The sequence below is a fragment of the Siniperca chuatsi genome, linkage group LG20, assembly GCF_020085105.1.
Source record: "Siniperca chuatsi isolate FFG_IHB_CAS linkage group LG20, ASM2008510v1, whole genome shotgun sequence".
Lineage (NCBI taxonomy): Eukaryota > Metazoa > Chordata > Actinopteri > Centrarchiformes > Sinipercidae > Siniperca > Siniperca chuatsi.
In genome coordinates this window covers 25,788,950-25,812,750 of record NC_058061.1, presented here as the reverse complement: position 1 = coordinate 25,812,750, position 23,801 = coordinate 25,788,950, and the positions used below count along the sequence as shown (strand labels likewise).

Genomic DNA, 23,801 nt, shown 5'->3' with positions numbered 1-23,801 from the left:
TATTAATATTAATCAATTAATAATAATGATAGGAATGATAGTGATAGGAATTAATATTATAATAATAGTAGTAAGACTAATAATAACTGTAGTAGCAGTTGTCGAGCAGGAACACGGGGGCAGCAGGTGGCCCACAACCAAAAATCCAGACTCTGAAGCTCCGGAGGTAGAAATACCTGCTGAAATTGACAGAAACAAGAAAGCACAAAACTACGGAGAGATAAGATGTCGAGTTAGTAACATGCAGTAATGGAATCAACATGCATACAGATGGAGAGGGAGAAAGAGGAGCTCAGTGCATCATGGGAAGTCTCCCGGCAGTCTAGGCCTATAGCAGCATAACTAAGGGATGGTTCAGAGCTCACCCAAGCCAGCCCTAACTATAAGCTTTATCAAAGAGGAAAGTCTTAAGCCTACTCTTAAATGTGGAGATGGTGTCTGCGTCCCAAACCCAAACTAGCATCTGATTCCACAGGAGAGAAGCTTGATAACTAAAGGCTCTGGCTCCCATTCTACTTTTGGAGACTCTAGGAACCACAAGTAACCCTGCAAGAAGTGCTAACCAAGGTCAAAACTTCCTAGTTGCAGCCTTGTTGGAATGGGGTCTAAGAGACAGGTTGATGGCTTGGATGAAGAAATCGTTGAAGTTAGTTGAAGAAGGTCGATGGGAGAAAAGCAGTCTAAATATATATCAGGCTGTTTCTAAGGTGAAGGAATTTTTTCTCTAATAGTTAAAATTGTATCATTAAAGAAGCTCATGAAGTCATTACTACTGAGGGCTATAGGAATACATGGCTCAATGGAACTGTGACTCTGTCAGCCTGGCTACAGTGCTGAAAAGAAACCTGTGGTTGTTCTTATTTTCCTCTATTAATGATGAAGAGTAGGCTGCTCTGGCATGGCATGTTTTAAGACTATCTTGCCAGGCTAAACGAGATTCTTCCATATTGTTGGAACGCCATTTCCTTTCAAGTTTTCGTGATGTTTGCTTTAATTTGCGGGTTTGGGGGTTATACCATGGAGCTAACCTTCTTTGTTTTATTATCTTCTTTTTTGGTGGAGCGATAGAATCAAGTGTCGTTCACAGTGAGCCTGCAGCACTATCAACAAGATGGTCAATTTGGGAGTGGCTGAAATTAGCATAGGAGTCCTCTTTTATATTGAGACATAGCATTGAATTAAATGCTTATTAATGACTTAATAATGGCAATTCTTCTCAGATGGGATCCCCCGTTCCGTCCTGAAGGACTGGAGGAAGGTGAAGAAGCTGAAGCAGACAGGGGAGTCTTTCCTGCAGGATGACTCGTGTTCAGAAATTGGACCCAACCTGCAGAAGTGTCGGGAGTGCAGGGTGGTCCGCAGCAAGAAGGGCGAGGAGCCAGCACATTCCCCTGTCTTCTGTCGTTTCTACTATTTCAGACGGTAAAACTTTCACACTTTCCCTACATACATTATTCACAAGATCATACAAGATTACATACAAGATCCTATGGGTTCCTGAAACCCTACGTAATTGCAACTGTAATAAGCCCCCAGTTCCTCCTCAAACACATGTCTGTGGGTGCTTTGCTCCGTTCTTGCCCTTCAAGGACTAACAATCGCTCCATGATGCATTGGCATATATTTACCTTCACTAGAGTTTTCTGTAAACACAGCAAAAGCCTGCTCTAGCTACAACACATTGATTATTAATCCTATGGCTTGTGCAGTGTGTACTGCCTCTGTCTGTGTTTCTCTTTCTCAAACATGCACATTTGCTGTGCATTTCCCCCCCCCCACATCTCCACTTCTAATTCTTCTTTAAGGTCATGCCACAGCATCTCAATAGGATTCAGGTCAGGACATTGACTAGGCCACTCCAAAGTCTGTCAGCCTCACTAGAATGCTGTATCAAATTCACATCTGAATCCATATAAGGTTTGGCAATTATGCAACAGATGTTGAATAAACATTCGCAAGCAGTTTGCTCAACTTATCTCCACTAGGCCACTAAGAAATCAGGTAGTAGTTGCAGCTGCCATCTCCATTACATCCTTTGAATGTGAAGCAGGAGTAAGGATTGTTGGGACTGTGTTTTTCTCTCTTTTTTTTTTTTTTTACTTTCAAAGGCTGCAAGATTTTGAAATGAAAAGGGAAAGCTTTAAATATGTGTCGGGAGAGACTTCAGAGGGTCAAGACTCTGATGAAGACGCACCTGCCGTCGAAACATTAGTCTTTTAATAAAGTTTGTTGCCTCAAGTCCGTGTGCTCCAGTATACTTTGGATTTTAGCTCTGAAGTCTCTCCCGATACAAGATTGCCCTACTCTGAGAGCACCAGACAGGTTTCATTCCTTGTGAGTCGGTTGAAGCGTGCTTAACCTCTTCCTTCATCTTTAAATATGTGTGCTGTTGTCCTGCCCCTTGCATCTCCCTACCAAATCTTTGGTCAAAAAATGTATACTGAGCATTTTTCTGGTGTTTATACTTAAGTCATAATCAACAGGTATAATAATCTTTATTGGGCAACTTCAGAGTGGTGATGTGAGTAGATAAACGAAACAGCTACATCCAGAATTTATCGGTATGTGACTTTTTTGAATCTCTGTTTCTGACAGCAGAATATGTTATTTTGCCTTCCTGATATACTGTATGTTTGTGAAGCAAAATTAGCCATAGCTGTGCCTGGTGTCAGTTGGAATTTTAATAAGGTGTGTGGCACTATTAGCTTGTCTAATTTGTCAGCCCTGCTTCGGCTTCCCTAGTCCAACTGCAATTTAAACAGCATGCAAACATGTTATGTGGTGCACAATGTGCAAAAGAGGCTTTCAGTTGTCTCCATCATGCTATATGAGTCCAAGATAATACATATCTGGGTGTCCCCAGTGGTCATGAAGGATGCTTTTCATATTTATATACTTTTGTTACCTTTAGTAGACAAACTGTGTGCCAGTAACCTGTTTCCTCCCATTCAGGCTTTCCTACAGTAAAAATGGAGTCATCCGGATGGATGGCTTCTCCACTCCAGACCAGTTTGATGATGAAGCCCTGGCCCTCTGGGTCCCTGGGGTGATGGAGGAGAGCCACCTGGACCAAACCACAGCCAAGTACATACTCAGCTTTATAGGAGACAAGTTCTGTCAGATGGTTGTGACTGAGAATACTGCAGCCACTTGGGTCAAGAAGGATGGTAAGGTGTCTTTAAAAATGGCTGACAATTTGATTAAATAACCCTAATGTTTTCAATTGAACCCATTTTGTGTGTGTTTCAGCCAAGCTGGCGTGGAAGCGAGCAGTGAGGGGGGTGAGGGAGATGTGTGACGCCTGTGAGGCAACACTCTTCAACATCCACTGGGTTTGCCAGAAATGTGGCTTTGTTGTCTGCTTGGACTGCTACAAGGCCAAGGAGAGAAGGAACTCCAAAGGTCAGTTTTGTGTTTGTTTGGACAATTAGGAGCCAAGTGAGAGGCCAGATAAACGTGATATATATAAATGTCAAGTTCACTTACTTCTTTAGAACATACTTTTGTACTTTTTTTACGTGTTCTGGCTGGGTTTAAGTTCCATGGTTTTTGGTCCTGGCACTATTGGTGGCAGTGACGCATCAGACCCCCAAAAACGTTTATGTATAAAAAAATTGGAAACATAAATTTGAACCTGACCATGTCGTGACAAATACTTAAGAATTGACATCAAAACTGTTAATGTGAAGTTCTTTTACTGACTTTCCGCATGCAAACGTGGATTTACAGTAACCAGATTATTATAGTATATTACAGTACAATAGTACAGATAAACAAGTACAATTTCCTGCATAAACTTTCTCCAAGTAACCTGGTTGCTTGTGTGCATGTAAACGTACTGCGTGTGTATGCAGGCTTCCTCTGTTAGTCAGTTAAATCAGCATTTAGTGAAAGGCGTATGTGCGTGTGTGCACATTTGTGGGTATTATTACAGCAACTAAATTGCATTTTTCTTTCTGTGATCAGATAAAGAACTATACGGCTGGCTGAAGTGTGTTAAAGGCCAACCCCATGATCACAAACACCTGATGCCAACACAGATCATACCTGGCACAGGTACAGTACACACCGCTGTCTCTTTATCTTCCTGTTTACACCATGTCTGCATTCCACGGTCCTCTTCATTTCTTAGCTGCTTTGTCTAGCCATTTCTTGAGGTTAGGTTTTTTTTATGTTTTTTTCCCCTTACACATTTTTCCTGAAAAGTTAAAATTCTGCTGCATCTTTTTGATGTTTCAGTGCTGACAGAGTTGGTGACTTCCATGCACTCTTTGAGAGAAAAACACAACATCAAATCCCACTGTCCCTGCACCAACAAACAGAACCTCCTCACCAAACTACCAGCCACCAACGGAGTCTCACAGGTACTATTGACTATTCCAGTTCCAACAGGGCAAAACTGTTAACAGCAAACAGTCAAACAAAAGAGTAACTCCAAAATGCACTAGAAATAACTTTTAATAAGTAACTTTAGTTTTGCCTTGTTGAAGGAAATATTGTATACTATGTACTCTGCAACCAAGTAATATTTGTTTGTATGCTCTTACATGATAAGCGCCTGTGTCATCATGGCATAATTGTAAGAGTGGAATCCCAACATTGTTCTAATGGGCTTCACCTGGCTTGCGGATGCCTTACAGATGCTACATGGTGGTTGTTGTTGCACACAACAGCTACTGTCCCTTAGAATTAAATTGCAAATGATCTGATCTGAGTCTCCCTGCTGGCAGTTATCGTATTGATGCTCTAATTTGCCATTATTCATTCTGGAGCAGAGGGGTGAAATGAAACCAATAAACCAATACCAATACACTCAGGTGCAAAGGAAGTTATGCATTTTATGTTTTCCATTTTAGTCAGTATATGCAAAATATTTATGTGAGTTGGATTGATTGATTGAGTTGAGTATTGAATAAATCGGGAAGTTGTTATACATGTTGTTGGGACGGGTTGACTTTGCCTTTTACTAAGTACAGGATCTGGAGGATAGGCACTTAAGTCTTTTCCCCCTTTGAAAACATTTGAACTTGATCACTGTTTAGAGTGACTTTTCACCCACTCTCTGACTTTCTTTTACAACGGAACCATGGTCAATTTGTATAATAAGCTGAACTTGTCAGTGTTCTGTTAACTTTTAACCCTCCACCCTCCGCCAGGTTCTGCAGAATGTCCTCAACCACAGTAACAAACTGTCTCTGGTGAAAGCTGAGCCAGGCCCTGACCAAGGAGGAACCAAGGCAGAGACTAACGGAGGAGGTGGTGGAGGAGGCAGTCCACGCAGCGATGCAGGAAGTGCTGCTGTCACCCCACCAGAGTCCCAGTCACCTCTGCACTTCCTAGCTGACCTGGCAGAGCAGAAATCCAGGGAGGAAAAGAAAGGTGAGGGGAATGGAATCTTTGAGTAGGAGAAGAGAATTGGATGGTGTTATGTTATTAACTTTATAATCAGTACAGTTGTAATCATTCATAAAGTACCCTGTCCTCATATATTTCACCTCCAGAAAGTATGTGTGATTGAAAACCTCTTTTTCATCCTGCCTCCCTCTTAACAGAAAACAAGGAGTCAGTGCTGTTGGGTAAATCAGTGAAGGAAGACAAGAGGGGAGACAGCCTGGAGGTCTTGCAGCAGTGTAAAACCACCTCACTGGTGGCTAACAGTACAGAGCAGGGCTCCACACTCAGAGATCTGCTCACCACCACAGCAGGGAAGCTGAAGCTGGGCTCTACTGATGCAGGAATTGCCTTTGCACCAGTCTACTCTACTGCTTCACAGGTACACAGATCGACACGTTTATGATGTAATCAAAGATTAAACATTTTTGGTTTGAAAATGAATTGAATGGTCTCTGTTTCATCTGCTTTACTGCCTAGGTAAAGCATACCCACCCCGAGTAAGCTTTAAATCAAATATGTGTAATATATCAATATAAAATATTATAATTTTTTTCATCAACATTCATTCATTCTACAAAAGCAACAAAAATATTACAACTGTTGTACCACCTAGTCTTGTCAATGCAAACAGCAGAGTTGAGAAAAGTTTGAAATATTGTTTTTCCTTTTTCAACAGACTGGAAAAGGTGGGAGGACCATGCCCAATATCCTTGATGACATCATTGCTTCAGTAGTTGAGAATAAAATCCCCGCCAGCCGTCAGAACATCACCACCAAACTGTCAATCAAGCAAGAGCCTGTCACCACAGACAACAACAACCCTGCCCCTGCTGTTACTGACGATGCCAAACCAGACAGGAAGAAGTCAGCGCCTGTTACTGCAGCAGTGCCAGAGGAATCAAACAATCAGTATCCAGATATTTCACACTGTTGGTTAAACAACAGACAGTTACTGTGGCTCAAAGATCACCGTAACCAGAACAACTGGAAGCTGTTCAGAGAATGCTGGAAACAGGGACAGGTACAGTGGGGCAAAAAAGTATTTAGTCAGCCACCAATTGTGTAAGTTCTCCCACTTAAAAAGATGAGAGAGGCCTGTAATTTTCATCATAGGTACACTTCAACTATGAGAGTCAGAATGGGGGGAAAGAATCCAGGAAATCACATTGTAGGATTTTTAATGAATTAAATGGTAAATTCCTCAGTAAAATAAGTATTTGGTCACCTACAAACAAGCAAGATTTCTGGCTCTCACAGACCTGTAACGTCTTCTTTAAGAGGCTCCTCTGTCCTCCACCCGTTACCTGTATTAATGGCACCTGTTTGAACTCGTTATCAGTATAAAAGACACCTGTCCACAACTGTCACACTCCAAACTCCACTATGGCCAAGACCAAAGAGCTGTCAAAGGACACCAGAAACAAAATAGTAGACCTGCACCAGGCTGGGAAGACTGAATCTGCAATAGGTAAGCAGCTTGGTGTGAAGAAATCAACTGTGGGAGCAAGTATTAGAAAATGGACGACATACAAGACCACTGATCTCCCTTGATTTGGGGCTCCATGCAAGATCTCACCCCGTGGGGTCAAAATGATCACAAGAACGGTGATCAAAAATCCCAGAACCACACGGGGGGACCTAGTGAATGACCTGCAGAGAGCTGGGACCAAAGTAACAAAGGCTACCATCAGTAACACACTACGCCGCCAGGGACTCAAATCCTGCAGTGCCAGACAGGTCCCCCTGCTTAAGCCAGTACATGTCCTGGCCCGTCTGAAGTTTGCTAGAGAGCATTTGGATGATCCAGAAGAGGATTGGGAGAATGTCATGTGGTCAGATGAAACCAAAATAGAACTTTTTGGTAAAAACTCAACTTGTCGTGTTTTGGAGGAGAGAGAATGCTGAGTTGCATCCAAAGAACACCATATCTACTGTGAAGCATGGGGGTGGAAACATCATGCTTTGGGGCTGTTTTTCTGCAAAGGGACCAGGGCGACTGATCCGTGTAAAGGAAAGAATGAATGGGTCCATGTATTGTGAGATTTTGAGTGAAAACCTCCTTCCATCAGCAAGGGCATTGAAGATGAAACGTGGCTAGGTCTTTCAGCATGACAATGATCCCAAACACACCGCCCGGGCAACGAAGGAGTGGCTTCGTAAGAAGCATTTCAAGGTCCTGGAGTGGCCTAGCCAGTCTCCAGAGCTCAACCCCATAGAAAATCTTTGGAGGGAGTTGAAAGTCCGTGTTGCCCAGCGACAGCCCCAAAACATCACTGCTCTAGAGATCTGCATGGAGGGATGGGCCAAAATACCAGCAACAGTGTGTGAAAACCTTGTGAAGACTTACAGAAAACGTTTGAGCTCTGTCATTGCCAACAGAGGGTATATAACAAAGTATTTACCAAATACTTATTTTCCACCATGATTTGCAAATAATTCTTTAAAAATCAGACAATGTGATTTTCTGGATTCTTTCCCCCCATTCTGACTCTCATAGTTGAAGTGTACCTATGATGAAAATTACAGGCCTCTCTCATCGTTTTAAGTGGGAGAACTTACACAATTGGTGGCTGATTAAATACTTTTTTGCCCCACTGTATACATCAGTCTTACTAACTGTAGCAGTAGTAGTCATAGAGACAGAGCGCAATTAAGTCCCACTCTACACTGGAGGGGAAAACAATTAATCGCTCTCCTATGACTTTGTATTGCTTGTCCCTTCGATCTGCTAACAGAAAAATGCCTAAAAGCTGCTGTGCGGTGGGATGCACTACCGACAGGGTAAAAAACCCAGAACTAAGTTTTTATAAGCTGCCAAACCGAAAAACTGAGCTTTTAAGAAGACAAAAGTGGATACAGGCAATAAGACGTGAGGCTTCACGAAGAAGAATGGGGAAAACTGTGGGATCGTGACACTGTTACGTGTGCAGCAAGCACTTTGTCACTGGTCAAATATCTAAATGTCAGTTTTAGGCTAACTATATTTCTGTAAGTTCAGCTAAAGCATTTTGACAATAACTTGTGTTACAGTGAATGTGGATAAACCAGAAAGCTATGTAGTATTATGTTTGCAAGTGCCTTAGCTATCTACCATAGCATTTCTCCAAGAAGAGCCAGGTAAGGAGAAGGGACACTGAGATAGACTGACAATATTGCGTCTGTCAATATACCGTTTCCTCTCTGGTAGACATAGGGTGCTATTCCTTTGACATGCTGAAATCTAATGTCTTTAGCTAGGTACAGGCATTTTGTTAGCATTTCAGCCCTTGGTTGCATATTGTAGGGCCGATTGTTTTCCCTTCCGGTGGATATGGTTTTGACGCATTGCGCTCTGTCTCTATAGTAACAGTACTGTACTAATAGTAATTACTAAAGTCATTAGTGATAAAAACGGCCATATGAATGGTTTTGTGTTTGTCCAGCCTGTGTTGGTGTCAGGGATCCATAAGCGACTGAATGCCGGTCTGTGGAAAGCTGACTCCTTCAATCAGGAGTTTGCAGACCATCAGGGAGACCTCCTCAACTGTAAAGACCAGGTGGTGTCCAACTCTGGGATCAAGGAGTTCTGGGATGGATTTGAGGACCTCACCAGTGAGTTCATCTCCACTTGGTCTCACTGTTCTTGTTTGATTGATTAGATAGCTGAATCCACACATCCCCGAATGAGATGTGAGATGATGTCACCATGAACCACTGAGAAAACAGTGATAAACAATTATTGATTCATTTTAACTAAAGTCGTCTTACCTGTTCAGAGCGGCCCAAATCCAAGGATGGAGAACCTATGGTCTACAGACTGAAGGACTGGCCATCTGGAGAGGAGTTCATGGCCCTCATGCCTTCAAGGTACGCATACACACACACTTAAGCTCTTTTTTCACTCTGTTTCCCCTGTGCTGTTGAATTTCAAGCTTTACAACCCAAAACATAAATGCAAACTTCTAATTTACTAAAAATGCTAATGATAATTCAAATGCATTCCATGAGCATAGGTCTTAAGATGCATAAATATGCTAAAGTGATTGTGAGCCCATCTAAAAGAGGTGTTTTTGCAGATATGATGACTTGATGAAGAACCTGCCCCTGCCTGAGTACTCAGATCCAGAGGGCAACCTCAACCTGGCCTCTCACCTGCCATCTTTCTTTGTCAGGCCGGATCTTGGGCCAAGACTATGCTGTGCCTACGGTAGGATGGAAATTAACAGCAGCAATGGTTTAACTTCACCGGGCAACATTTGTCATTTCAATTTCTTAATTCTTAAAGCTAGAAGCATCTTTTGCTATATTTGTTGAAATTCTCTTTACATCCTCACAGCAATCAATAAATCAAATGCTCTAAAAGAAAAAAGTCTGGTATCTGTGGCTGTCGCAGCCTGAATGAAATGATTGGCTGGCCTACCTGCCTCCCTGTGCGCACTCTGCCCGTGCACTCATTGCGCATGAAAATGTGTTTTGGGGGAGTGGCTTTGGGGGGAGGCCTGAAGGGAGGGAGTGGGATTTTTGGATACTTTCAAAATCTAGTTGTCTCTTTCTAGTTTCTCCAACGTTACCTACCCTAGCTTTAATTCTTTGTACATGAATGCTCTGCTGATAAAAAATGAGCGAGAATATAAAAGATTTGATAGCCTCAGAGCTTAATTAGTGGTTAATCAGTAGATTACCAAGTTGGAATCAGTTCTCGTAGCACAGCCCTGGAGTTCACAAATCTGGCTTGACTGATAAATCTACACCCGAAAAACATCTGGATACTGGGTTTGACCTGTTGGTAGTTTGAACTATTGAATATTACAAATCCTCAATTACATATTGGATGTGTTTACCCTTGGATATGTATGTAGTTAAGAATTATTTGACAGTTGTCTGATCACCAAAGATTCCAGTTAATATGAAGTAGAATCAATTTTCTGGCCCTCTGCCTTTACTACTGTTGCATTATGCACACCCTTCTAATGTTCAATTCAATTTTATTTATATAGCGCCAATTCACAACAGAAGTTATCTCATTGCACTTTTCCTTTAGAGCAGGTCTAGACCGTACTCTTTATAATATAAAAACAGTCCATAGTTTTATCATGCTTTCATCTATATATTTCCAATTGAAATGTTTTATGCAGATAGAATGCCCCTCTGTTCCTCTTCTTATGAATCAGTTGTTTGTCTCCCTGTAGGTGTAGCTGCGTCTCAGGACCAGGACTTTGGGACTGCCAACCTTCATGTGGAAGTCTCAGATGTCGTCTCTGTTCTGGTCTATGTAGGAGTAGCCAAAGGCAATGGAGTCCTGTCCAAAACTGGTAAGGCTTACTAGAGTCAGTTAAATCATCAATTTAAAGACTGGATGGACTAACATGAAAGTTTTTTCAATTACTGTGTACAGGAGGGAAAGGATAAAAACAAAACAATGAAGAGATGGGAGGAATGAATAAAGGGACGAGACTGGGTTGTGAGGAAGGTGTCAGACCTCATCACCCTCAATCTAAATTGGAGTAGCCAAAGGCATTGAGGTCCTATCCAATGCTGCTTTAACACTGTAGCTAAATACTGCTGTCACTACTCATTGGGACTGATGAATCTTAGACACAAGTTTTCAGTTACAAGAGTGACTACATTCTACAACCTTAGTGTGTACCTGAATATTAAAGGGGTAACACTGACTTTTTTTTATGTGTTACCTGTAGTCCCGCCACTGCTCTCTTCCCCTGCTCATCATAATTAACACCGGGATTCACAGACACACACTGACACTCAGCACTTGTCGTCTTTGGAAATATCAAATCTGGACATATCATCAGCCACTTCTCAGTTTCTCCTGGTGTTCTCATTTTCTCAGCCTTGCCTTGTTAGAAGACATTATTTTTTGCATGAATAATGTACATTATCTCACAGAAGTGAGTACACCCCTCACATTATTGTAAATATTTTATTATATCTTTTCATGTGACAACACTGAAGAAATGACACTTTGCTATATGAGTGAGTGTACAGCTTGTATAACAGTGTAAATGTGCAGTGCTCTCAAAATAACTCAACACACAGCCATTAATGTCTAAACCGCTGGCCACAAAAGTGAGTACACCCCTAAGTGAAAATGTCCAAATTGGACCCAATTAGCCATTTTCTCTCCCCGGTGTCATGTGACTCGTTAGTGTTACAAGGTCTCGTGTGAATGGGGAGCAGGTGTGTTAAATTCGGTGTTATCGCTCTTACTCTCTTACTGGTCACTGGAAGTTCAACATGGCACCTCGTGGCAAAGAACTCTCAGAGGATCTGAAAAAAAAGAATTGTTGCTCTACATAAAGATGGCATAGGCTATAAGAAGATTGCCAAGACCCTGAAACTGAGTTGCAGCACGGTGGCCAAGACCATACAGCGGTTTAACAGGACAGGTTCCACTCAGAACAGACCTCGCCAGGGTCGACCAAAGAAGTTGAGTGCACGTGCTCAGTGTCATATCCAGAGGTTGTGTTTGTCAGTCAGTGCTCAGACCATACGCCGCACACTGTATCAAATTGGTCTGCATGGCTGTCGTCCCAGACGGAAGCCTTTTCTGAAGATGATACACAAAAAGGCCTAGCGGCTCCCCAGCTTCTCCGCCCAGAGGTTCATCGGCTCCGTCACCACTCTGCTCACCTGCTCCACCACCCAGCGATCCGCCATCTCCATTGCCGTCTCCAATCCCAGCGCCGCAGCGGCCTCCAGTCCCAGCACCGCGGCAATCATCACTCCCTGTTGGATCGCAGCAGCCAGCACCTCCTGCAGGTTGGCAGCAGACAGCCCCTTCCTGGACCTGGAGGAGCTCGTTCAGCAATATCTCATCACCCATCCTTCACCTGACAACGAGATAAAACCACTAGGAACTTTCTCAGGCGCAGTGGAGGACTGCAAGGAATTTTTGGCGAGGTGTTGCCAAATCTTTAAATGGTATCCTTAGGAGTTTCCTACCGATCGATCCAAAGTGTCCTTCATGGTTCTTCGGCTAATCCATCTGGCACTTTACTGGATAGGAGAACTATGGAGGCAAGACGAGACCATCATCGACTCTTTAGGCAGATTCACAACACTCCTCTGGAAGGAGTTTGGCCCGCCATCCGTTATGTCGCTAGCCAGTCTTCAGCCCACACCTCTACCAATCCTTCTCCAGTCTATCAACCCACTACCTGCCCGCACTGAAGCTCCGCCTCCCAGTTGCTCACCTGCTCCGCCGCCCAGCAACCCGTCATCTGGCCTCCCATCCCAGCGCCTTGGCAATCGCATCTCCCAGCTGGATCGCAGCAGCTCCCGGAGCTCCCTGCTGGATCGCAGCCGACTCTTCTCCCGGCTGGGTCACAACAGCAGCCTTCCCTCTTTCTCAGCCGGAGGAGCAGGTTCCGGACTCCCGGACACCACCGGTCCAGCCAGACATCCCGTCGCTGACTCCCAGTCCTGATGTCCCGCCGCCGGCTCGCAGTCATGATGTCTCATCACCGGCTCCCCGTCCTGATGTCCCGTTGCCGGCTCCCCGTCCTGCTACACCGTTGCCGGCTCCTGGGCTGGTTGGCAAGCCTCCAGGGGGTTCCCGCCTTCGCCGCAGACCTCCAGGGGATTCCCGCCTTCGCCGCAGACTTCCATGGAGTTCTCATCTCCAACCTCCACAGGGTCCACGACTTAGTGTCCGTCTCAGGCCTCCGGAGGGTCCACACCTTTGCCGTAGACCTTCAGGAGGTTCCCGCCTTTACCGCAGACCTCCAGGGGGTTCCTGCCACCACTGCAGCCGGCGTCCTGTGACCTTCCTCCGGTGCCACCAACACTCCGCCAGGCCTCCAGACGGTCTGACCAACACTGTGCCAGGCCAGTCCCCGGGTCATCCGCCCGGGATCCTCCGTAACACCCAGGACCGGGTTTATGCTCGTCAGTCCGATACTCCTTGCTCCACACCTGTCCAACCTCCCGGTCGTCAGTCCGACACTCCCTGCTCCACACCAGTCCAAGCTCCTGGTCGTCCGTCCGAGGCCTCCCAGCTCCACACCTGCCCAGGCTCCGGCCGGCCGCCCGGATCAACCCGCTCCCCGTGGTGGAGGACGACCACCTCTGGAGCTGGCCGTGGAGGGGGGGGTACTGTCAGGGATACTACAGGCTCCACTACCCACTAATGATCCACACCTGCTCCCAGTCACACTCCTGCTCCACATTAGCTCCCAATCACAGTCAGCATAAAAGCCCTGCACTCACCTCAGTATGTGTCTGACCTCGTTAGAATTTAGGACTCTCCATGCCACTCGGCATAACACTCTCTCCTACAGACTTCCTTCTCTCCATACCTACTATTTCGGGATGTGATCCAATAAAGATTATTCTTGTCCATCTCGGTGTCCCCTGCCTGTCTGTTCCGTAACAATTTTGAGGGGACTCCAAATTTACACTGTTATACAAGCTGTACACTCACTACTTTACATTGTAGCAAAGTGTCATTTCTTCAGTATTATAAATAATAATAATAATAATTATAAATAATAATAAAACTTTATTTATAGAGCACTTATCAAAACAAAGTACAAAGTGCTTCACAACAAGAGAAATAAAATACCACAGTGAATGATGAAATAAAATACATAAAACACACAAAAGCAATAAAATAAACAGCCAGTTCAGGTAAAATCAGGATATGCTTTCAGATAAAAATGTGTTTTGAGAAGAGACTTAAATGAAGACACTGATTCAGACAACCTAATTTCTTGTGTATATGTATAAGGAGAACAGTATTGGTCCCAGAATCGAACCTTGAGGCACACCGTACTTGATATGGGAAAAGGATGACATGAAGTTATTAATGCTGACACAGAATTTCCTATTGGACAAACAAGATGAGAACCAGTGTAGTGCATTGCCAGATATGCCCACCCAGTGGCTCAGTCTGTCTAAAAGAATGCCATGATCAATTGTGTCAAAGGCAGCACTTAAGTCCAGCAGTGCAAGAATTGAACACATGCCTGCGTTTGCATTCATTAAAAGGTCATTAGTGACTTTGAGAAGGGCTATCTCAGTGCTGTGGTGCTGACAAAAGCCAGATTGGAACTTTTCAAAGGTATTATTGTTTTCCACAGCAGCAAGAAGCTGCTTAGATACAAGTTTTTCGAGAATCTTCTAAATAAAAGGCAGTTTGGAGATTGGGCGATAGTTATGGAGGGTGGGATCAAGCCACTGGGTCTGGCTGGACACAAGCAGTTTTAAAGTATCTTGGAAGCAGCCAGTAGACAGCAAGCTGTTTAAAAATAATTTGTAAAAGGGGCGCAATACAATCCATAACTTCCAATAAAAACCTAGTTGGGATTTTGTCCAGCGGGCTGGCGGATAGCAGAAAAATTGCTCAAAGAATCCCTGAGCGGGTGATCCGCATCTAAAAATGCAGGAATGGGGGTGATATCAGATCTTATTAACTCCACCTTTCTAGCAAAGTGCAAAAGAAACTTTTCACAATCAGCAGGGGCAGAGGCAGGGTTAACAAACTGATCCAGTCTTATATAGGACTCTGGGGTTGTGCTGATGGGCAGAAATAACTGCAGAGAAATGGCATGTTCTTGCATCTTTCACCATCCTATTATATAGGCGTAATAACTCTTTCATGGCCACAAAGTGGACCTGGAGACCTGATTTCTCATTTCAGTCATTTAACCATGGCTGTTTTCCAGTCTTTGAGTTTGGTCTATTTTTCAGAGGAGCTATGAGATCTAAGGTTGAAGAACACAGGTAGTTAAAAAATCAACCAAATCGTTGGTGATGGAGGAATTGGGAAACACATTCCCGGGAGAATTGAACAGTGTACAGAATTTTGAGGCACCATGCTCATTAAGGACCCGTGTGTACTTGGAGTGGGATAATTCAGTACTAGCAGCCTGTACTTCACAGTTAAAAACAATGCATAGGTGATCGGATACAAACATGTCCCTGATCTCCAGAGTTTTCAGGCCCAGACTAAAGACTAGGTCTAAGGTGTGGCCACGGAAATGAGTTTGGCCAGACACATGTTATTGTAAGTTAAGAGTTAGTGATATTTAAAAAATCAGCAGCAAGGGCATTGGAGGAGTCATCAACATGAATATTAAAATCACCACAAACAACAGTTCTATCATAATTTAAAACAAGACTGGATAAAAACTCAGGGAGTTCCAAGAAGATGGAGCCAGCTGGTTTAGGGGGGCGATAAACAATAGCAAATATGACCGGGAGGGGGCCACCAAGTTTAAACATGCGCACTTCAAAGGAGGAAAAATCATTGCAAGCTATGAGGTTACACTTTAATTCTTCCTATAGACAGTAACAAGGCCCCCACCTCGACCACAAACCCTAGGGCTAGGGTTAGACTAAACATGGTTAGTTATTAGGTGAAGATTTGCTTTCTTTTCTATGTATCATATCATTGTAAACTGAATAGCTTAGGATTTTTGACAGTTGGGAAGAGCAAAACTAGTGATTGGTGTTGTATGGATGTATTTTTGACTGACTAAAAGACTAAAAAGTGAACAATTATTTGATAAATTGGAAAAAAAACAATCAAATTTTGAAAATGAAATGCAGCCTTGGAAACATGAGTGTGTGTCTGTGTGTGTAGGAGTGTTGAAGCGTCTGGAGGAGGAGGATCTAGATGAGGGGGTTCGGAGAAGGCTCAAAGACTCCAGTGAGACACCGGGTGCGCTGTGGCACATCTACCTCAACAGAGACATGGACAAAGTCCGAGAGTTCCTACACAAGGTCAGCACTCTGATAAAGATACTCAATAACTGCAACAGCTTCAAATGAAAATGTAGTAGACTTCAGTACAAATATGGACCTCACTAACACCTCCTTCTTCCCCCACTCACCAACCACCACCTCAGCTCTGTACGGAGCAGGGACTGGATGTGTCGCTGGACCAGGACCCAATCAGAGAGCAGAGCTTGTATCTGAGCAGGAAGCAGCGTCAGCGGCTGCTGGATGAACACGGAGTTCAGGGCTGGACTGTAGTCCAATTCCTGGGAGACTCTGTACTCATACCAGCAGGGGCCATACACCAGGTATATATAATATTCACACACAAACACAGACACAGATCACCTCACTGGTAAGATAATGAAAATATTTTCCCTCTTATTGAGATGTGGCATACACAGGTTGGTTGTGTTTTTGTCAACTATGAGGGCCTTTTCAGATGCATTCAGCTTCATTTTCATTTCTATCAGTGGTTTCAGTGATGGGTTTGAACTGGACTTGTTTAAAACCAGTCTGAGTGCTCATGTGCCATAGACTCCATTGTAAAGCTATGTTGAGCAGAGCTCCTGCAAACCCATATCTCCCTTATTAAGCTGACGTAAAATATTTTTATAATCGATAGGTATAATGGCCAAAACCATCAAAATAAGACCAAAGTTGTAAAAGCAGGCTTCATCAGTGCTGAAAATCAGTCCTGCATATTTTGTGCCAAATTGTGTAGTTTTTTACACTGTAGTTAATTTTGACTCAATCCCACATACACCGTCCTGCTGTCAGAAGTAGTCTCTCACCACCAAATGTGGATTAATCCGCCGCTGAAAATAGTCCCCAAACAAATGCACTATTTTCCTCCTGTTTGAGTAACGTTTGGTAAAAACTACAGTGACCAGCCTATTTAAAATGAAACTATCTTCAGAAGGTACCAATGGGCTTTGAGCTGAGAGCCACAGAAAGGATAGGTCAGAGAGTACTGAGATGCACTAACACTGTTGGTGTTAATGGGTTTTATTGAAAATAAGGAAGATATAGGACAACATCAGCATCATGTTTGTTTAGATGTAGATTTTTTGACACTTCACAGCCTTTTTAGCTTTAACTTTTTTTTTGCACCATCAGATGTAAGTAAGTAGAATTATTCAGTTTCTGTCATATTCATATAACCTGACCCTTTGATTGTATCCAGCTATTATCTGAGTTCATGGATCAGTAAAGTGGCCTCACATCCTCCCTCCGTCTTGTCTGTCAGGTCCAGAACCTCCACAGCTGTGTTCAGGTCATCAATGACTTTGTGTCTCCTGAGCATGTGGCCAACTCCTTCCACCTGACCCAGGAGCTCCGGCCCAATAAAGAGGAGGTCAACTACGAGGATAAACTACAGGTGATGGAACACAGCTCAGTCAACTGTCATTTAACACAATATTGTTCAGGGAAGGGCAGTCAGGGACTGTGTCTTTTCTAATGTAGGATGAAGAAGCTTTCTCTCAGTGAGTTTTTTATTAGATTATTATGGCTGTACAGCTTAAGGCAACATGTGTCATCTCTGTCAGTGATTCAGAGTCAGCCTCTCTCCTTCCTCCTGTCTCACTCTCTGTGGCAGCCTGCGTTTCACTTTCCTTTAGAGAACATTTGTGAGTGACTCATCAGCGATGTTCTCTGGACATCGAGTCCCTCTGCTCTGAATACACTCCACACGCACTCATTCTCTCATAGACAGGATTGTAAATGAGGTGTGAGTCACCATCCATCGTCTGTCTGTGTGTTTTTTGAACTCTGGCGGTGTTCACACTGACTGGCTGCAGGGTAGGAAAAAAAATTAGAGATCAGCTCTGTTTGGTTCTACTCGGCGAGACAAAGAGCAGCTGATCAGTGGAGAATAATTCTGTTGAGGTACCTCAGTACAATCATGTTATTTTAAAGTATGTCTACACTAAACGTTTTATACTCCACTTAGATGAGCACAAATGAAAAACCATAAACCATAAATTGTATGTTTGTGTGAAATAATTCTACAGTGATTACATTTTGATTTGTCATTGTTGTCTTTTCTGAAGCTTAGCTACACTTGTAGGCACCAGCTCCTGCCCACCATATTGTAAACAGCATAGCATTGACAGATTTTCCATACCCAATCATATTGTCATATACCTTTTACTCGGGGGTCACCTCTGTCTAGACACTCCACCACTCTCCCTGCTGCAGAGATGTTTTTTCTTCAGAGTGGCCTCTGGACTCTTAGTTACCTCCCTGACCAGGATTCTTTTACTCGAGTAATCCTGATGGTTCCAAACTTCTTCCATATTACAATGATGGAGCCCACTGTCTCCTGAGACGTTTCAAAGGTTTTAATTTTTTTAAATATATTTTCTATGCCCGTACAGACACCTACAGAGATGTTCTTGGACTTCTTGTATATTTTTTGGGGGCTTTTTTGTTTTCAACACACTGTTTACTGTGGGAGTGTTTGAAGACAGATGTGTGTACTGTGACAGTGTATAAAAATGACAGAGTACCGTGTGTCTTCAGAATCAGAAAAACTTTATTGATCCCCGAGGGGAAACTCTTTTGTTACAGCTGCTCACTGTCAGTCAGTGCACACAGGAAGAGAAGCACTAAGCAAAAAATATAATACACTATAATACAGGCAAGATAGATTAAGTACAAAGTGGATATAAGTATAAAATTAAGTACAAAGTAAAATAAAAAGTACAAAGTGGATTTACAGGTTGATCATAAGTATGTACGGTATAATAATACAATGTAAATATAAGTAATCTTTCTAAATAATGTCCACTCATCATCACTCATTTGACATATGTGCACTCAAATCACGTCCCACACAATGAGATCACTTCTGTTATGAATCGGTGCTATATAAATGAAATTGAATTGAAAGTCCTAGAAACATCTAAAGAATGGTGAAACAAAGCCAGAGTGCATCTGAGCTCAGTTTAGAGTGTTACACTACATGATCTGAATCCATATTTAGACAATGTATTTACTGTTTTAATAATTAATTTTATTTTCTAAAAATATTATAAAAGGTTACTGATTGTAGATAACTGCAAAAAATGAGTCAGTCTGAAATCAAGTCTAGAACACAAAATGTCGACTTTGCTGAGCTGCTGCAATTTATAAAACAACCAAGACACGTTGATCTGCTCTACAGTATCTGCAGCCCCTCTTCTGATGTTGTTTGACAGGCTGCTCTGTAGGTAAGAGTGTAAACACTGAATCTCATTAGCAGTGGCAGTGTCAATCAAAGTTGACCTCAGCTCCCAGTTTACATCCTGCCTCGTTAAAGACTGGAATCAGGCCTACAGTGATATCGCTTTGATTATCATCTAAACTTTAGACACTGCTTAAAAGTGTGCTATAGCTTGTATTTCTGGTTCTTTGTTGTTTGTGTGTGTATTTCTTCTTCCCACAGTTAACTGTAGGATATATATGGTTAAATGTCAGGTTTTAGTGTCAGTCCCTCAGAATTGAAGAGTAAGGCTGTGTTCACACCAAATGCGAAGCGAATTATCGAGTTTGACTGCGGGATGATTTGTGTTTATTCACGTTAACTCGCGCGAGTACTCCACTTTTTAATCCCAAAAGTTTAAAAAATAAACTCTGAGCTCTCCTCCTGCCAGTAAATCTGGTGTGACTCCGACTGTTTATTCCTCCAGAAGCTGCGGCTCTGTCCCCGGCTCCGTCCTCCAGAGCTCCCCGGCGCTCAGCGGCTCTGTCCCTGACTCCGCCCGGTCCTCCCCACACAACATTCAAATCCCTGCGATACGCGCACATTTTTCACTCAAGTGAATATTTTCAACTCGCGTAATTCACAAATTTGTGTCTTTGCATTGACTTTGTATGTAAGCAAAAAATTTGCTTCTATTTGGAGCTACTGTTCTGTACCAATGTTAAACATTCACACAGGGAGAAAATATACTAATACTACATATAGTATGCCATATCTGAGTAACTGAAGAGGTGGATGCAGCCCTAAAATGACAAAATAAAGTTTTACAAAGTAAGACATTTAAATTTCATACATAGCTTGCAAAGTGTGGAAGTGTGTGTATAAATTATCTTAAAGGATAGGTTCACAATTTTCCAAGTCTGTGTTAACAAAATAGTCAGGTGCCCATATAAACAGAAACAGGTTTTGCTTGCTGTAATTATTCCTTCTGTTCGTGGGGAACAAAATACCCTCTTTGTGTTACTATCCCTCCACTGCAGCTCAGCAAGCAAACACTGTCTGTGGAAACACAAAGAGGAAGATATTCACTTGATTTATGTAACTCAGGCTGCTGAAGCCTCATTTTAGCTTCAAATAAACTACGAGGACTGTGGATTTTGTCCCTCATCATTTACTTTGGAAGCACATCAGGAAGGGCCATCTCTTAATGGCCAGTATGAACAGGAGGAATGAGTACAGCAAGCAAAAACGGTTTCTATGTTCATATGGGCACCTGACTAAAGACAGACTTGAACACTTGTGAGCCTATCCTTTAAACCGTAATACTGTGAGTTCAGTTCAAATATTGGGCCTACATAGTTTTCGGTTCAGGATTGAAATACGAGCTTCTGTTCCAGTACACAGCAACCACAATACTGACATTAGTAATGGAACTGTTGTCATCCTCAGGTGAAGAACATCCTGTACCACTGTGTAAAGGAGGCAGTGAGCTCCCTGAAGAGGGGCAGTTCTCAGGAAGACGACGAGGAAGAGAACTCATGACACCCCCTCAGCCTTGTCCACACCTTCCAGAGAGGGACACGACTCCCATCAGCACCTCGCTCTCCCCACTCCCACCTCCTTATGTGGAGGACTGTGTCACGTGACTGCAAGAGGTGGTCGGGTCAGAGTAGGTTGTGTGACCCAGGGGACTTCGCGGTGGGAACTACACCTGTATCACACATCCAGGTGGCCAGTGAGAGGCACAACCACCTCCATCATCACCCCAAACCTTCAGTGCCAAGCAGAGATAAACACAAGACCAGAGGGGCCACTGGATTGACAGGGATTAAACCTCAACTACCACACCTCTTTGTGTTTCATAGACTCAGAACACAGGGAGGACAGAGGAATTCTGGGAAACAGAGGCAGCATGCTGGTTGTGAGCCACTACGCTGGAGTGAAACCGCACTACAAGCCTCCATTGAAACAAAACTGAACTCTTTAGTGTGACTGATGGTGCATTTTGCTAAGATCCGCTTTCCATGGAGACTCAGACTGTCATGTAAACTAAAGTTCACAGGTTTGATGGCAGCAGCAGTGATGATGAAGACACTGTTGCTCTCTCACTGTAATCTGCTGTGGACTATAAAAGCCAGGAGGTTTAATCCCTGTCTGTAGCAGCAGCCCACACAGCGTCTTGGACAGATGATTTCGCTGATCACGACAGCATCACCAGCAGCAAGCAGCATCAGGATCAAAACTGTCATCTCTGCTGTTTATAAAAAAAAAGATTTGAGGGGAAAAAATACAAAACAGAAATCTCAGATGTTTCAGTCTGCTGGCAGTGAGCTCTGCTGCTCCCTCGTTTGTTGTTCCTTCTGTGATTTGTCTGTTCACGTCCTTTTTTTCTAGTTCTGTCCGTCTGATGCTGTTTTGTTCTTAATTTTCTTTTTCATACGAACATTGTTTTATTTCCTCTGTGAAGATGTATTTATTTTATAGCTCTATGATATGCGATTGTTATTGAGAGAAAAAAGCATTCATGTAAATGTGACTTGTACAGTTTCTTTTTTTTTCTTTTGCTATGTGATTTTCAGTTGTAATACGGCTCTACTGTGATGGAGGACACACACTCACACACACACACACACACACACACACACACACACACCAGCTAATGCCTGTAACTTTGGGAAATGTTGATGCTCTACAGTCCTCATGCCATAAATACATTTTTTGAAAATGAACTGCCAAACTATTGTAAAGACTGTGTAAAGTTGTATTATGTAAAGGAAAAAAAGACTTCTACACTTCAGCATTTTATGAAAAAAAGTATTTGCTGAAACATTTACAAAAAAAGATGTAATTTATTTAAAAAAAGAATGAATTGTCTTGTTTTTTGTTTTGTTAAGATTTACTATGGTGAACTTTTGAAGTTAAAAGATAAAATAATAAACTAATTTGTAAATATATACATATAAACATTGAGGTATTTTTTTAAAACATGGCTTGCTTCAAGTTAAAATTTTAAAGTGCAAGTGTTAATGCTTTGTACATTGAAGTTCAAAAGGGTTTTACATTTTCCATTAAAATGGATTTATCAAACGTTTGGTGTTGTGTTTTTGATGCTGGGCTCAGGCTGGATTCCCACTCTCCTGGAATATTCAGAGGAAGACACTAGAAATAGAAGGAATTTGATGAGTTAACAAATGGTTCTTACTATGATGGGTTTACAATTCTTTCATTTAGTATATTGGATGGCAAAAATAGAGTGAAAAATGACTAACACTAACCTGAAAGGAAGAACCTTTTTAGCTCATGGATGCAGACATGGAAAAGTCCTCAGATCACACCCACAATGAGAATTCAGTTTAATTAAATCCCCAAATATATTTCCTGTTATACAGTAACATACTGCATTTCTTGGATCACAAAAAACCCATTTTCAGAAAGGAAATATTGTATGCTAAGCCATAATAAACTGCTGAAATGAAGAGTTTGTCTTTGAATTTGTATCAGGGTAATTGAGTTACTGGTGATGGGGTTAGTGCCATAAAAAATCCATCCACCTGACAATTTATTAACAAGAAAATCTAAATATCTACAGGTGATGCTTAGTCTTAAAAATCTGTTGAAAGTAAATGGGAGAAAATTGGAAATTAAGGTGAAACTCTGCATGCTATGAAATTGAACATGTTCATGAGACTTGCACTGTGTGATCATCACCACTGAGTGGTGCTGTTTTTCCGTGTTATGAAGAGAAAACACAATCACATCAAAAAGGAATTCTTAACAAATCAAAATCAGAACTGTCATGTTTGCTGATGCATCGCCAAGATCTTGCCGTGATTGACGGCCAGTGCAACCAATCAAAGCAGCCCTCTTTTGTAATCTGCAGATATAAACTAGAATAAGGGTAAGTAAACCTTCCAGATGGTCTGACAAACAGGAGAAACAAAGACAACATAACAGTAGAGCAACTTTGAACAGATAATCACATTTGTATCGGAGAAAGCTGCTGCGGTGTCGGTCAGTGTCTTAGTATTTGTCTTTTATTTACAGTGTCACTGTGCAACTGTCAGGTTTGGATTAAAACTGCTCTTACATGCAGTACTCAGACTTCACAAGAAGAGAGAGCTGCAGAGTAATCCAGACATTCTTAGTCTGGGGAGTCTATAGTTCACTGTGAGACCAACTGTCAGAGCTGAATGCCATTTCTGAGTTCATGTTTTGCCGACATATCAGCATTAATACACAACTGATTTGCAGCACTGAGATAAATGAATGCACATGACTCAGACTACTGCTGAATTAGTAGTGGGAAAACAAATGTTGAATCATCCTAGAAACCAGCAGGGCGTCTGTCACTGTCTGTTAGCCTCAGTCGATCATCCTGTAGTTTTATCATTAGACTGGTTATCACTGATCATAAATAAAATCAAATGAAACATCCAATAGAAAACACCAGAACACCAATTCTGTCAAAGATTTCTTAAATCAGGCTTCATCATACACTTTATTG

The 23,801-nt window shown here is 42.5% G+C and overlaps 1 protein-coding gene across 4 annotated transcripts in view; it reads left to right on the top strand.

The window, feature by feature from the left end:
- The window catches only part of jmjd1cb (jumonji domain containing 1Cb), a 205,348-nt gene extending 182,964 nt beyond the window's left edge, over positions 1–22,384 (top strand). For all 4 annotated transcript variants that reach the window (XM_044178369.1, XM_044178370.1, XM_044178368.1 and 1 more), the window contains 16 exons: positions 1,221–1,422; positions 2,953–3,167; positions 3,250–3,402; positions 3,967–4,056; positions 4,240–4,364; positions 5,157–5,379; positions 5,553–5,773; positions 6,071–6,415; positions 8,817–8,985; positions 9,150–9,240; positions 9,450–9,580; positions 10,563–10,685; positions 15,977–16,116; positions 16,242–16,418; positions 17,360–17,491; positions 20,747–22,384. In XM_044178369.1, the coding sequence (XP_044034304.1) occupies positions 1,221–1,422; positions 2,953–3,167; positions 3,250–3,402; positions 3,967–4,056; positions 4,240–4,364; positions 5,157–5,379; positions 5,553–5,773; positions 6,071–6,415; positions 8,817–8,985; positions 9,150–9,240; positions 9,450–9,580; positions 10,563–10,685; positions 15,977–16,116; positions 16,242–16,418; positions 17,360–17,491; positions 20,747–20,839 (2,630 nt within the window). In that variant the 3' untranslated portion in view covers positions 20,840–22,384. The remainder of the gene's footprint in view (positions 1–1,220; positions 1,423–2,952; positions 3,168–3,249; positions 3,403–3,966; positions 4,057–4,239; positions 4,365–5,156; positions 5,380–5,552; positions 5,774–6,070; positions 6,416–8,816; positions 8,986–9,149; positions 9,241–9,449; positions 9,581–10,562; positions 10,686–15,976; positions 16,117–16,241; positions 16,419–17,359; positions 17,492–20,746) is intronic.
- Positions 22,385–23,801: the final 1,417 nt, after the last annotated feature.